Consider the following 15,286-nt stretch of genomic DNA (forward strand, 5'->3'; position numbering starts at 1 on the left):
TTAAACGCTTACACTCACCAAAGGGCAGGAGTGGAAATGTCATATTACCTAAAGGGAATCAGGAGGGAAATTACATTTGACCAGCTTTATTTTTCAAAAGAAAAAAGTGTTTGAGAAATAAATATTTACCTCTGGCTATTTCCTCTGTGATGGTCTGATTAAACAGAGGTGTGACAGAGTCCATGTCCCACAGCTTTGACAGATCACTGTCTGAACACATGTCCTTATATTAGTTTCAGTTTTGTTTTACTTTCTGCTTTTAATTGCACACATATAGTAGTTTGTATATTTTGATTATTTTAATAAATTGATTTCAAATGATAGTGTAAATCGTTGCTAATCGTAGATAATACATTGACGCAAAGTGCGCTCATTCAAAAAAACTAGTTTTGAGCGAGTTCATATCTATACTGTGCCATTTTTTATTTAATAAAGTAAAGAATTGCCATTTAAAAAATCACAAATTATTTGATGATAAAAAATAAACAGCTAAATTGGCTGAAGTGTATGTGTGCATGTGTAAATGTGAGAATTTATGGGTGTTTCCCAGTACTGGGTTTGGGGGGTTGGCGCTGTGTAAAACATATGCTGGAGTAGTTGGCAGTTCACTCTGCTGTGGCGACGCCTGATAAATAAGGGACTAAGCCGAAGGAAAATGAATGAACGAAAAATAAACAGTGTATGAATGAATACTCTAACTCACCTGTCTTTCCAGCCATGACACAGATATAGATGCAGTCAGAGCTGTTTTTCTGACTGACTGAAATAATTATAATAGCAAAAACACAGACAACATGACACTGATATGATATATGAAGAGTGACCTGTGCTAGACCATTACAGCACAGTAATGCTAAGGTAAAAAGCAGTTTCACATGATACAGTACTGAGTACCTGAGAGGATGGAGCTGGATTTAAACAGTTCTTGCAGGTAACTGGTGGAATTTCCCATCACATCCAGCAGAATAGCTGTGAAATCTATAACACACCATTGTGGTACTGAATTAGAATTTGAAATTGAATTATTATTTAGAGGTGCTCATCTTTGATAGGCAACATAGACTCATTCTGAAAATATACCCCTATATAGATTTTTGGAGATCACGGATTATGTAGCCAGAGGAATGTATGGCTGTATTTCATCTTTAAAATGAACACTATGGGGCGGTATGATGCCGTTCCTTTTTACGCTTACCAGCTGATCGCGTACCTCCATGTGGACAGCTTTTCTGCTGTTACTAGTTTGCATGCATACGTCGGAGGATTTGAGATGCAGAGCGGATTTGACTGTGACGATGGGGTTTGAGTCTGGGGAAGAATAGCTCCAGAAAGCAGGTAAAGCAAAACAAAAGGCAAAAAATTAAATAATAAAGTAAGTAACAGGAAGAGAATGTTGGAAAATCTGAAAACGTAATAAAAATCAGGCTGCCGCAAGAGCTTTTCTTTTTCTGGATTTTTTTGAAAACACTGTCGGTTGGGTTTAGGGAAGGAGGTGGCTGGGTCAGTCGATCAGTCAGTCAGTCAGTCAGTCAGTCAACAGCGGAATCTGGTGCATTTACACGACAAGAGAAGGCGCGAATGGCACTCTAGAGAGAAATTTGAGATCACAAAAAGTGTACACAGTGGCCTCTGGTGAATTTGAAAAAACAAAAACTGCAAAAAATGTACCTCCTGAAATGTATCTGGCGCTCTCCAGAAATGTATATAGGGGTACGTAATCAGAATGAGCCTGGGTTGTTGATAGGACACTCTATAGGCATTGATTATATATTATAGATATTTCACCTGTTAGGTCATTGGTCCTGTTTGTCAGGCAGTAACAGTATCTCAAGGAAAATAAACTGCTCTCAATCTCCTGAAAGTTTGAGACTACACAGCCATACATGTGTACATGACGCACAGATACACACATGCAAACATACACAAAATTACTTCATATTTGTGCCATATTGTTGCTGTAGTTACGATGTAATTTGGCTGTGTGGATGAGCATAGTTACTGTTGTAGACCAGCAGGGTGAGCTTTTGGAGAGAGAGGGAACTGTGAGACGTCACACTGAGTAACGAGAAAAGATGCTGGGAACCTGAAACACACATGTAAAAAACATATATACAGTTGAAGGCAAAATTACTTGCCCTTACTACTATTTATTTTTCCCAAATGATGTTTAACAGAGCAAGGAATTTTTCACAGTATTTCCTATAATAATTTTTCTTCTGGAAAAAGTTGTTTTATTTTGGCTAGAATAGAATCAGTTTTTAATTTTTGAAAACCATTTTAAGGTCAACATTATTAGACAATATTATAAGCAATATTTGTTTGTTATTGTCAACAGAACAATCTACTGTTAAACAATAACTTGCCTAATTACCATAACTTGCTAATTACCTAGTTAACCTAGTTAAGCCTTTAAATTGCACTTTAAGCTAAATACTAATATCGTGAAAAATATCTAGTCAAATATTATTTACTGTCATCATGGCAAAGATAAAATAAATCAGTTATTAGAGATGAGTTATTAAAACTATTATGTTTATAAATGTGTTGAAAAAAATCTTCTCTCCGTTAAACAGCAATAGGGAAATAATTTACAGGGGGGCTAATAATTCAGGAGGGATAATAATTCTGACTTCAACTGTATGCTATTTCCTATTTTCTTGAAGTTTGTTGGAAGTTTATGTTTTACAAGAAAATACAATTTGTATCTTTTTAAACTTTACATGTGTTACTTGCCATTTTTGCATTCAATTGTGAAAATTACTAGCAATTCCTAAGTGAAAATGGTTAGTCTATTTCAATGAATTCAGTATTTGTCACCCATATATCCATTCATCTTTCTTAGGAAAGCTTGTTTTGCCACAATGTTTAACAAGATATACACAGAAAGTTGTTTAAAAAAATTTAACAAATTTATTTTAATAATTTATACCTACACTGTATGTAACCCACATATGAATACACAGCATAAATGCCACACATATATCCATATGTGTATATACCTGTACAGTGTGTACAAATTCCACCTGTACAAATTCCAATTGTACACTACCTGACAAAAGTCTTGTCGTCAATCCCATTGTAAAAACAACAAATAATAACTTGACTTTTAGTTGAGCGTTCGGAAAAGTGGCAGAAGGTAGGTTTTTTTTAGATGAATCATCTGTTGAACTGCATTCCAATCATCACAAATACTGCAGAAGGCCTATTGGAACCCGCATGGACTCAAGATTCTCACGGAAATCAGTCAAGTTTGGTGAAGAAAAAATTAAGGTTTGGGGTTACATTCAGTATGGGGGCTGCAGAGTGGATTACAAAATCAACAACCCGAGGTATCAAGACATTTGTGCTGCCCATTACATTACAAACCACAGGAGAGGACAAATTCTTCAACAGGATAGCACTCCTTCTCATACTACAGCCTCCACATCAAAGTTCCTGAAAGCAAAGAAGGTCAAGCTGCTCCAGGATTGGCCAGCCCAATCACCAGATATGAACATTATTGAGCATGTCAGGGGTAAGTTGGAGGAGGAGGCATTGGAGATGAATCCAAAGAATCTTGATGAACTCTGGGAGTCCTGCAAGAACGCTTTCTTTGCCATTCCAGATGACTTTATTAATAAGTTATTTGAGTCTGCAGAGATGTATGGATGGAGTTGTCCAAGCTCATAGGAGTCATACACAATATGAACTCTTTTTTCCACTGCACCATGACTTTATATTCTATACTGTACATTATTTCTGTTAAGAGACAAGACTTTTGTCTAAGCAAAGTCAGACCTTACTGCCCTAATTAAATAATAAAAAATCAAGGCATAATCATAAAAAAGCATAATCTAGATGCCTTTGTTTTTCTAGAGGCCTTTGCTATCAGAAGCCACTTCTGATATCAAATGATCAACTAGAAGTCAAGTTATTATTTGTTGTTCCTGAAACTTGGATAGGCGACAAGACTTTTTAGGTAGTGTAATCCAAAGTCCCCACAAGTATAGCAATCGCAGTAAATTTAGACCTTATTAGGACATTATTATGTTCCCCAAGAGGAAAACGGCTCATAAATCACGCAAAATTAAGTATTTAAAAAATGTCAAAATGCAGATTGTTTCCTGTGAGGGTTGGGGAAGAGGGATGGAATTTACAGTTTGTACAGTATAAAAATCTTTACGTCTATGGGAATTCCTCATATAGATAGCTGTACAAGTGTGTGAGTGTGCGTGTAATACCTGGCTGTGAAGCATTGACGAGTGTGTTGACGAGTCCAGTAAGATCTATGGAAGCAGGGTCGATGTGCTCAGCTGGGATCTCTGGGTAAATTGAAGATTACACTCATCTATACATTCCAGCTATCGATCTGCAAAACCATTCTTTACAGCCCTGTAAAACATTCCTAAATCACATACACAGAGGCTGAGTCTGTAGAGATAAACCTCATGACTACAGTCGATTTCATCAGTTCACATTCATCTTATCATTAGGACTAAACGCCTGAAGATATTAAAGCTTTTTAAATATATGAAGTGAAGTGATTCATCTCACACCCTGTTAAAAACAATTAGTGGACTCTCAGTGCTGGCTTGGGTGTAAATAGTTTCAAAGTTATTAGTTACTGTTATTATCTTACATTTCTGCTCAATAAATTAAGAGATTACTTTCGTTTTTATGTAATTTACACACAACAATTTACAAACAACACAGTCCTTGAGGGACAACCTAATTGTTTTATGTTCAATCCACTTAAATTTGTAAAAACTAATAAGTTAAATTAATTCCTTCATGTTTTCCCAACACAAATCATTTGTGTGGAACTCAGCATTTTTGGATACTGTTGTAAAAAAATTTAAATGAATCAAAAGAGAGAACCCAGTCCAGGAGACTGTAAATAAAACAGAATTCCTTTATTGAGACGTGTTGGTTGATCTGCAGTCATACAGCACCTTCAAGAAATCCACAAGTCTGCAAGAGCTTAAATGAGTCTCTTACAGGTCTGCAGTCTGCAAGTTTTATCACAAGTCTGAAAGCAAGTATAAAATGAGTCTTGTCTATAAAGTGTTTTAGGAGGAGGGGAGTGGCTAGGTGGAAACAAAGAAAATGGGCTTGACTAGTTTAGTTGAAGATCGTGTAGGGTCCTGAGGTTTCACTAGCCCTGACCAGCTTAAGAAGTATCACTCAAACACAAAGGAAGAGTCGTTGAGACCCTGCCCGTAGCATTTGCATCACTTTGGCTCAGCCTATGCTCAGGGAGCAAGAGGGTTTTTATCTCTGTCACACCCTAGCTAGAGTTTTGAATGAAATGAGCTAATTAAAAAAACTAAGAATATAATTTTTCAGTTATATATAGATTATTATTAATTTGGAACTAGATTATATAAATCCACATTCCCACAATACTTATAATTTTCTTGACTTAAATACACTCAACAGTTCTATATAAAGTAAAAAAATATTATATTTTGCATATTTTTGTATATTTTGCAGAAATATTACATTTATCAAGACATGCTTATGCTTTATGCTTTATCAAGTTACATATGCTTAAGAAAAAAAGTGAATTAAGATATTAGAAAAGGTGTAAATTCAGAGAAGCAGAGTAATTGTGTGTTTGTGTGTAATTTTTGTTTTGTTCTTCATATATTTAGCAGAATAACTCATGTTTTTTCAACTAAGTAGGATTAGATTTGTGCATGACTTAGAAACAATGAAATATTTTAGAGGTTTATATATGGTCTATTTGAAATTTGGTGTCATTAAATTAAACATTTTGTATTTTTATTCATTTTTAATTTGCTTAATTTACACATTTAATTTACACTTTTAAAATTGGAGCAGCACGGTGGCTCAGTGGTTAGCACTGTCGCCTCACAGCAAGAAGGTTGCTGGTTCATGCCCCGGCTGGGTCAGTTGGGGTTTCTGTGTGGAGTTTGCATGTTCTCCCAGCGTTGGCGTGAGTTTCCTCCAGGTGATCCGGTTTCTCCCTCCAGGTGATCCGGTTTCTCCCACAGTCCAAAGACATGCGCTGTAGCTGAATTAAATCAACTAAATTGGCCGTAGTGTATGTGTGAATGAGTGTGTATGGGTGTTTCCCAGTGCTGGGTTGAGGCTGGAAGAGCATCCACTGTGTAAAACATATGCTGGATAACTGTCACAATCACCAGCGATCTAATCCTGGCAGATCGCTGATAAACACACAGATCGCATAGAACTACAAATCCGCCATTACATGGACTACAACCCTGTCTCATATGAACTACAAGTCCTATCATGCAACACACACACCTGCTCTAAGTCTCCATTGATTAGACTCACACAGCTGATGCTGCTCAAAGACTGATTACAAGCACTATGAAAACAGCACAAACACACACATTGTTGCTGAGTCTTGTTGAACAGCTTTGTGAACATTACGACACGTTTTCCTTGTCTTGCCGGGTTTTTGACTCTAGTGTTTGTTTGTTTATGTTGCCTGCTTCCTGCCTGTACTGACTTTCGCCTGTGGATTTGATTATGACTCTGGATTTGCCTGCATAGATCTGTTTGCCCCTGTGTTGACTGTTGTTTGCCTGACCATTCTCAATGAACCTGCATTTGGATCCACACTTCCTTGTCAGCGTCCTGTTCACATTACAATAAGTTGGTGGTTCATTCCGTTCTGGCGAATGAATGAATGAATGAACATTTAAAGCTTCAAGTGTTCACACTTTTTGCTTGATAATAATAGCAGTTTGGCATGCTGTCCCAGCAGAGAACCTTGAGAGAACCTCGGACATAACTGAGCTCAGGGCTCCTGTCTGGTCAATGAGCAAGGATCAGGATGTTCCTGAGAGCTTCCCCTGGTAAAGGAGGAAAGAGGGAGATGGGGTCGATGGGGGGATTCTTCAAAAAAGGAAGATAAGGGAGTAAGGCTAGATGGGCTATTTATAGTGAGTTTGGAATAATCTGATTGGTTTACCAATGATTACAGATGAGAGACCAGCCGAGATCAATCATATCACGTGCTCCTCTCTAAATTAGTTTGTGAAACTTCACTTAAATATATATTTTAAACAACACTAAAAGGTCTTTAGGTCCTCAAATTTAAAGAATTAAGAGTTTCATTTCCATAATGTTTGCGTTGAGATTTATGTGGATTTTCAATATTGAGTCACGTAAATAAATTACTCATTGAGCTACAAAAGTTCAGTCACAGTAATTACAAAATAATTTAAATACAATTTTAGTGATGTAATTAGTAATTAATGACTTTTTTTTTAAGTAACTTACCCAACACTGGTTGCCATATTTTTTGTAAGTAAACCCATTGCCTTAAAAGCAACATTGACTTTTTGCTGCTTGTTCAAACTACTTGTATAAACGAGCTGAATCAACACATATCTTGAGTGTTTAGAGGACAACTTAATTCTTTATGTTCAACCCACAAAAAATTGTAAAGACAATTAATTTAACTTATTCTATTTGTGTTGGGACAACATGAAGGAATTGTGTGGAACCCTGCATTTTTGACATTGTAACTGTTAAGTTGACTTAATTTTTATAATTATGCACAGTTCATTCATTCATTCATTTTCATTTCGGTTTAGTTCCTTTATTAATCTGGGGTTTCCACAGTGGAATGAACCACCAACTTATCCAGCATATGTTTTACGCAGCGGATGCCCTTCCAGCCGCAACCCATCACTGGGAAACATCCACACACACTCATTCACACACATACCCTACGGACAATTATAGCTTACCCAATTAACCTATACCACATGTCTTTGGACTTGTGGGGGAAACCAGAGCACCCGGAGGAAACCCACACAAACACGGGGAGAACATGCAAACTCCACACAGAAATGCCAACTGACCCAGCCAAGGCTCGAACCAGCGACCTTCTTATTTAATTAAGTATTAATTAACTTAATTATTGTCAGATGAGTTTAACTACTTTTTAATGTAAAGCCAACTAATTGCTTTTAACAGTGTGTATGTGTTTGGTTGATGATTGATTCTCTCTGATTGGTTACCTGTGGACACCAGGAGCTCTCGTTTCTCGGTTTGCATCGACTGGCCTTGTCTTGGAACTGAAAAAAAAACCTGTATTATTTAGCGCTCGACTAGCTGATACAATAATGCAAACTTTGTCTTTTTTAATTCTTCAGTGACCAACCTTGCGTATGAATAAGGAACAGAGATAAAGTGACAGCGCAGATTCTGATGCTGATCCAGTGGTTGAGCTCTGCCATTTCTGCGAAGCAAGCACATTTATCACAGCAAAACATTCACAGGATCGGCAGATGTTCTTTGCACCTGAATAAATTACATATAAATGAGTGTAAATTACATATACAGTATATTAGGTAGTAATGAAAACATAAATGCGGAGCTGGCATTGTACTGCCCTCTACAGTACAGTACAGTACAGTACAGTGCATGTCTGTAATCTTGTGGTCCATTTTTATCTATAGTTAACACAAACATACTTTTTTTAAAAAAATGCATGAACATATTGTCACTTTCAGAAATGATTAAATCTGCTTTGTTTGGTATTTAAACAACCAGCAATTAGATTTTTCTAATACCAAAACCTGTTTTCAGCTAATCTATAGCAGCCAAACAAGTATGTTGACAGAGAAAAGTCAGAAAAAGAGTAGAAATATCAGACAAACTAATGATGAGAACAATAAAAATAATATTAATCTTAGTTTTTTATGTTTTATTGCTCTGACGATGACCACAAATATAGTAATATTACAGCTTCCCAACATCGTCCAGAGACATTTAGAAAGGGAAACAAATATTCCATTGAAACCATATAATCATAATATTCTATAGCAGTAAGGATGGAGAAAAAAGATAATACAATTACAAATGTAATAAAAAATAAATAAGACAAATAAACAAATGATGAATTGCATAAATGAGTAATGGTTGTTTTAATTATTACTAAAATATTTATTTATTATTATTATTTTAATTATTTACTGTAGTAATAATAAAGATAATAAAACATTTCGTGAATAATAAAAACATTAAACAAAACAAAATATTAAAAAATTTGATGAGAAAATAATTTGGAAAACAAAATGTCACACACACACACGCACGCACGCACGCACGCACGCACACACGCACGCACGCACGCACACACACACACACACACACTATTCTATCTATATTATTCTATCTATATCTTTTAACTTATAAATTAACAAACAGTTGTTGCCAAATATAAAAATAACAATACCATTTAATATATAATAATTATATACATTTTAAAAATTATTCTATTTATATCTTTTGACATAAAAATGTGTTTTTTTGAAAATGTATGAAACAGTGGTTGCCAAATATAAAAATAAAAAAGACACTTAATAGAATAATCAAATCAAAATCTAAATAAAGTATTCTTGTTCTAAATGTGTTTAGAGGAGACATTTCATCCTTTATCTTTGACCCAAATAAAAGTAAAAGCTAAATTTATGGTTCATTTCTGACTTATATGTGGACATGCCTGTATATGTAATGTAATGTAATGTAATGTAATTTGTGTGTGACAAGACAGTAAACTTCACACTCATTTTCACAGAAAGTGGATCAGTCACTGCAAACTCAATTAGCCTCAATCAGCTCACTGTACACAGATCATCATGTGCACACGTTCAGATCAGTCTTTCACTGCACAGAAAATATCATTAATGATCAAAGACTTCATTAGTAAAGACACAACAGAGCCAGCTCAATCCTCCAGAGAAATTTAGTACAAAACCCTCTTAATGATGCTCTGGAAAAGTTACTGGATGTTTAATGCTTCAGACACTCTGTCAGATCTTTTCTATTAAATTTTGTTTGCTGTAATTCCAACACATTAAGAATAGGCATAATAAGAAATCATTTTCAGAACATATTTTGTTGATTTTATATCTGATTATATTTTTGTGTGTAAAGTTGGGCTGGATTTTCTGTATTTACTTCCATTCTTAAACTTTTCTCTTTTTTTTTTAAGTCTAGGTAGTTTGTATAAAATCAGTTATTATTAATTCTAAACACAACATAAAAAATTTCAATCATATATATATATTATATATATATATATATATATATATATATATATATATATATATATATATATATATATATATATATATATATATATATATATAGTTGAAGTCAGAATTATTAGGCCCCCTGTTTAGTTTTTCCCAAATTTCTCTTTAATGGAGAAAAGATTTTAACACATTTCTAAACATAATAGTTTTAATAACTTATTTCTAATAACTGATTTATTTTCTCTTTTCCATGATGACAGTACACAATATTTTACTAGGTATTTTTCAAGACATTTCTATACAGCTTAAAGTGACATTTAAAGGCTTAACTACGTTAATTAGGTTATAGGAAGGTTGGGTTAATTAGGCAAGTTATTGTATAACGATGGTTTGCTCTGTAGACTATCGAAAAAAATATAGCTTAAAGGGGCTAATAATATTGATCTTAAATGGTTTTTAAAAATCAAAAACTGCTTTTATTCTAGCTGAAATAAAACAAATAAGACTTTCTCCAGAAGAAATAATATTATCAGACATACTGTGAAAATTTCCTTGCTCTGTTAAACATCATTTGGGAAATATTTAAAAAAGAAAAAAAAATTCAAAAGGGGGCTAATAATTCTGAATTCAACTGTATATACATTAAACATAATAAATAAATAATGAAGTGACTTAATTATGAAGATTATTATTATTATTTATATTTATAAGTTATTTATTAAGACCTTAACGAATATTTCATAAAAATACAGAACAATTTTTTATAAAAACACACATAAATACCAATTAAAAGAAATTGATTCAACATAAAAAATAAAAACAATTAAATAAATATTATATATATATATATACATATATATATATATATATATATATATATATATATATATATATATATATATATATATACATATATATATACATATATATATATATATATATATATATATATATATATATATATATATATATATATATATATATATATATATATATGCACATATATTAAATAGTAATATAATAGTATAATTTTCAACTCAATCTCACAACAACTTCTTTGATTTAGTGGCTAATTTGTTTTAATTTGTCTTATTCATACATGCAAACAAACAAAACAAAACTTAAATATTTTGTATAATTCTGCTCCAAAGGCAAATTTTCCCAAATAAATATTTAGTACAACTAAAACAAGAAAAATTGAAATGACTAAAACTATACTAGCACATAAAAACTACATAGAATTGCACAACAAATAATAACTACTACTTTACCTGAAATAAAATGCTGGTATAAAAAAACATTTAAATGAACGTCCCACTTTACAATAAGGTTGCATTAGTTAATGTATTTACTAACTAATTATGAACAATAATTGTCAGGCTTTTAATAAACAGTTCACTATTTACTAATGCGTTATTAACATCCAAATTCGTGCTAGTTAATGCACCAAGAGTTAACATGAACTAACAATGAACAACTGTCTTTTCATTAACTAACATGAACAAATACTGTAATACATGTATTGTTCATTGTTTGATTATGTTAGTAAATGCATTAAATATTATGAACTAATACAACCTTATTGCAAAGTGTTATAAAATAATAAAAATCCAGTAGCACTTTAGTTTAGGTCACAAGTCATGGTATTAACATGCCATTAAGTAACACTACTAGCGTAATAAACTGCTAATAAGATGTTTATTAATAGTTAGTAAGGTAGAAGTTGGGTTTTGGGTATTATTAGGGATGCAGAATAAGATCAAACTTTATAAAAACTAATGAACAGTTACTATCTTAATAATAGGCAGGTAATAAGCCAGTAGTAAATACCGTGAATTGTGACCTAAAGTGTTACCAAAAATCCTAATACAATCTCAAGACTGAAATAACGCTAATCCAAACTAAATCCTTCATAAAAATTCCTAATGCTGCAAATAAAACCACTTGCATTAACCATTTACGCTGTACATAATGTGTGTGTGAATCAAAGTGTGAGGAAGAGTGTGAACCAGAAAAAAAAAACACCCCAAACACTCACCTGTGGAGGAGAGAAGGAGGAAAGGCAGAACGCAGATCACCGTCTGTTCGCTGTCCACTGTCTCTCACACACACACTGAACCAGCAGGGCATCAGCGTCCCCTGAGATGCCAACGGGCCCTAACAGCCCTCCAGTGTGTCACCTGAGCCCCGCTGGCAGACACAGAGGACCTGCTCTCTCACACACACACAGAGAGAGAGAGAGAGAGAGAGAGAGAGAGAAAGAGAGAGAGAGAGACATACTGTACACACATAGAAAGACAAACAGACAGACACACAGATACGCAAACACACACAGAAACACACACACAGATCCTCTCACAGATATAGAGTAGAATTATTCTCATTCTCTATCATAAACAAAGAAACTCTCTCAGATATAGATTCTCTCGCTCTTGCTCTTTCTCTGTCAAGAGTTTTATACAAAAGTGAATTTAAGCAGCATCTGTGAGGTCATTTGGACATTTTTCTGGGCTCTGCGTTCAAAAAATGACAGATTTTTACTGGTGGAAACAAACAGTATGCAGCATTTCTTGTGTTGTTTTGCTTTGAAAATATTGACAACAATTATTATAAATTATATGCGACCTTCTTGCGGTGAGGCGACAGCACTGCCTACTGTGTCGCCATGAAGAATGTTGGAAACTGGTAATCATTGACATAGTAGAAAAAACAAATACTCTGGAAGTCAGTGGTTACCGTTTTTCAACATTCTTCAAAATATCTTGTTTTGTTTTCAACAGAAAAAACAGACTAGTTCAGAACAAGTGAATGTTGAATAAGTGATACAATTTTCATTTTTGATTGAACAGTCCCTTTAAAGTCTACTTAAAATCTAAATTTAGAATATTTATTTTGCTAGCTCACACTATGTTACGGTTAATAATTAATCCATGCAAGTTAGTCCACTGAAAAAAATGTGTTTGTTGTGGTATTATTTAATTAAAATCTGCTTATTTGCTTCCGTCTTTGGTGTGGCAGTCCTTCTGTTGACGTCAAGTGGAAGGCTGGTGATGAGCTGGTGGAGGTGATGTCTGGTTTTCTGCAAACGTAACACCTGGCATTCACTCCAAAGAGTTCAATTTTTGTCTCATCAGACCAGAGAATTTAGTTTCTTCTGTTTGGCCACTAAACCATACAGGCCTGATTGGTGGATTGCTGCACACATGGTTGTCCTTCTGTAAGGCTCTTCTCTCTCCACGAAGAACGCTGGAGCTCAGAGTGACCATCGGGTTATTGATCACCTCCCTGACTAAGGCCCTTCTCCCCCGATCACTCAGATTAGATGGCCGGCCAGGCTCTAGGAAGAGTCCTGGTAATTGCAAACATCTTCCTCTTACGGATGATGGCGGCCACTGTGCTCATTAGAACTTTCAGAAGAGCAGAAATTTTTCTATAACCTTCCCCAGCCTTGTGCCTCGAGACAATCCTGTCTCGGAGGTCTACAGACAATTCCTTTGTCTTCATGCTTGGTTTGTGCTTCGACATGCACTGTCAACCCTGGGACCTTAAATAGACAGTTGTATGCCTTTTCAAATCATGTCCAATTAACTGAATTTAGCACAGGTGAACTCCAATTAAGCTGCTGAAACATCTCAAGAATGATCAGTGGAAACAGAATGTACCTGAGCTCAATTTACAGCTTCACGGCAAAGGCTGTGAATACTGATGTACATGTGATTTTTCAGGTTTTTTATTTTTAATAAATTTGCAACAATTTCAACAAATCTTTTTTCACATTGTCATTATGGGTATTGTGTGTAGATTTTTTGCGGAAATAAATGAATTTAATCTATTTAGGAATAAGGCTGTAACATAAAAAAATTTGGAAAAAGTGAAGCACTATGAATTCTTTCCAGATGCACTGTAAACACCAAATTCACTAAAGCCCAGTCTATTTTTGCCTAGTTTGAGCCACTAAGTAAAATTTTATGAATTCTCACTATCATAACTAAAACAACTAAAAGCAAATCAAGCCATCAATTCAACACGCAGCCTAATTCAAATGTGCTTTGACTAAATGTGACAGTCATATGCCAAGTTCCAATAATAAGTTATTTGTACTTTATGGTTAGGAGGAGTTTGGGCGCATGTAATTATGCATATTGATATGACTATAGTACTTACGTGAACGAGGACGTGAAAAGAAAACCAATCAAAGTCGTGAATTAAACAAGAACCAAGTGCAATGTTTATTTTAATATATCTTTATTACTAACTGGTGCAATTTGAAGATTCAACATAAAAAATCAAGTTCGTCATAACATTTGCATATTATCTCATCAAAATCAAACGATTAAAACTGGCCTCGACCAGAATGTAAATAAAGGTTATTATTCAAAAAACTGGAATGAATATAAGAGCTTAGAAGGCCACTAGTGTGAAATCATTTAGTCTGAAACCGAAAAAAAGAAGAGAGAACTAAAAAATCATTTGTTGGGTCTTTCAAAGGAAAATACACAACCGAATAGGTCCTAGTTAAATGAACAGATGCTTTACTGATAATAACCATCGAGAGCTGAATGATAATGGATGGCCTAAAAAGCAAAATGATGTTTGATTAGTGATGAAGAGCGGCAGAGAGGGACTGGTGCTCTAAAAGGCCAAGGCACAAATCATAAACAGCAGTGTATCTGTGCACATCGGCAGTCTGACAGCAGAAATCAGACCACAGTCCTTACTTTACAGACAGCTGTTATGGTCAGCTCTGAGATAAATATCTGACCGTTTTTAATTAGAGGTAATCGATTTGAGTAAGTGACAGGATAGTTTTAATTTTGTTTTGTAATGGAAACAGTATTTAGACAGAGTTAACATTGTTTGGTAAATAGAAATAAAAAAAGATCACAGTGATTCAAATTTGATTAATGTAATAAAACATACACTTTTTGTGAAGCTGCTTTGAAACTATAATTATTGTCAAAAGTGCTATACAAATAAACTAGATTCGAAGTGAATTCAATTAGGGTTTACATTACACCATTTTCGATATAAAACAGCATTTGAGCCATTCATTTACTTGGCGTTTAAGGTACCTGGAAATGCAAATTTCAAAGTAAAAAAAAAAGAATGTACTAGGAATGCTCCAGTAACTCCATATGTGTGAGCCATTAACCGATGTATGTATAAATCTTGTTTTTAAAAAAAGAATTGTGCCATTCATTCACGAAAAAATGGCATTCTGGGTTGCTGAAAATGTTTTAAAAACAATGTCATTTATAAAATGA

At 34.1% G+C, this 15,286-nt stretch overlaps 1 protein-coding gene across 1 annotated transcript in view; it reads right to left on the reverse strand.

Moving 5' to 3' along the window:
• LOC130237006 (HERV-H LTR-associating protein 1) overlaps window positions 1-12,148 on the reverse strand; it is a 31,654-nt gene extending 19,506 nt beyond the window's left edge. Inside the window, exons 1-10 of the mRNA XM_056467788.1 lie at window positions 12,061-12,148; window positions 8,144-8,221; window positions 8,001-8,057; window positions 4,221-4,301; window positions 2,000-2,083; window positions 1,786-1,869; window positions 895-978; window positions 704-760; window positions 130-210; window positions 19-48 (exon numbers count right to left, since the gene is read on the reverse strand). Coding sequence (XP_056323763.1) covers window positions 19-48; window positions 130-210; window positions 704-760; window positions 895-978; window positions 1,786-1,869; window positions 2,000-2,083; window positions 4,221-4,301; window positions 8,001-8,057; window positions 8,144-8,219 — 634 coding nt within the window. The 5' untranslated portion in view covers window positions 8,220-8,221; window positions 12,061-12,148. The remainder of the gene's footprint in view (window positions 1-18; window positions 49-129; window positions 211-703; window positions 761-894; window positions 979-1,785; window positions 1,870-1,999; window positions 2,084-4,220; window positions 4,302-8,000; window positions 8,058-8,143; window positions 8,222-12,060) is intronic.
• Window positions 12,149-15,286: the final 3,138 nt, after the last annotated feature.

The sequence above is a fragment of the Danio aesculapii genome, chromosome 2 (genome assembly GCF_903798145.1).
Source record: "Danio aesculapii chromosome 2, fDanAes4.1, whole genome shotgun sequence".
NCBI lineage: Eukaryota > Metazoa > Chordata > Actinopteri > Cypriniformes > Danionidae > Danio > Danio aesculapii.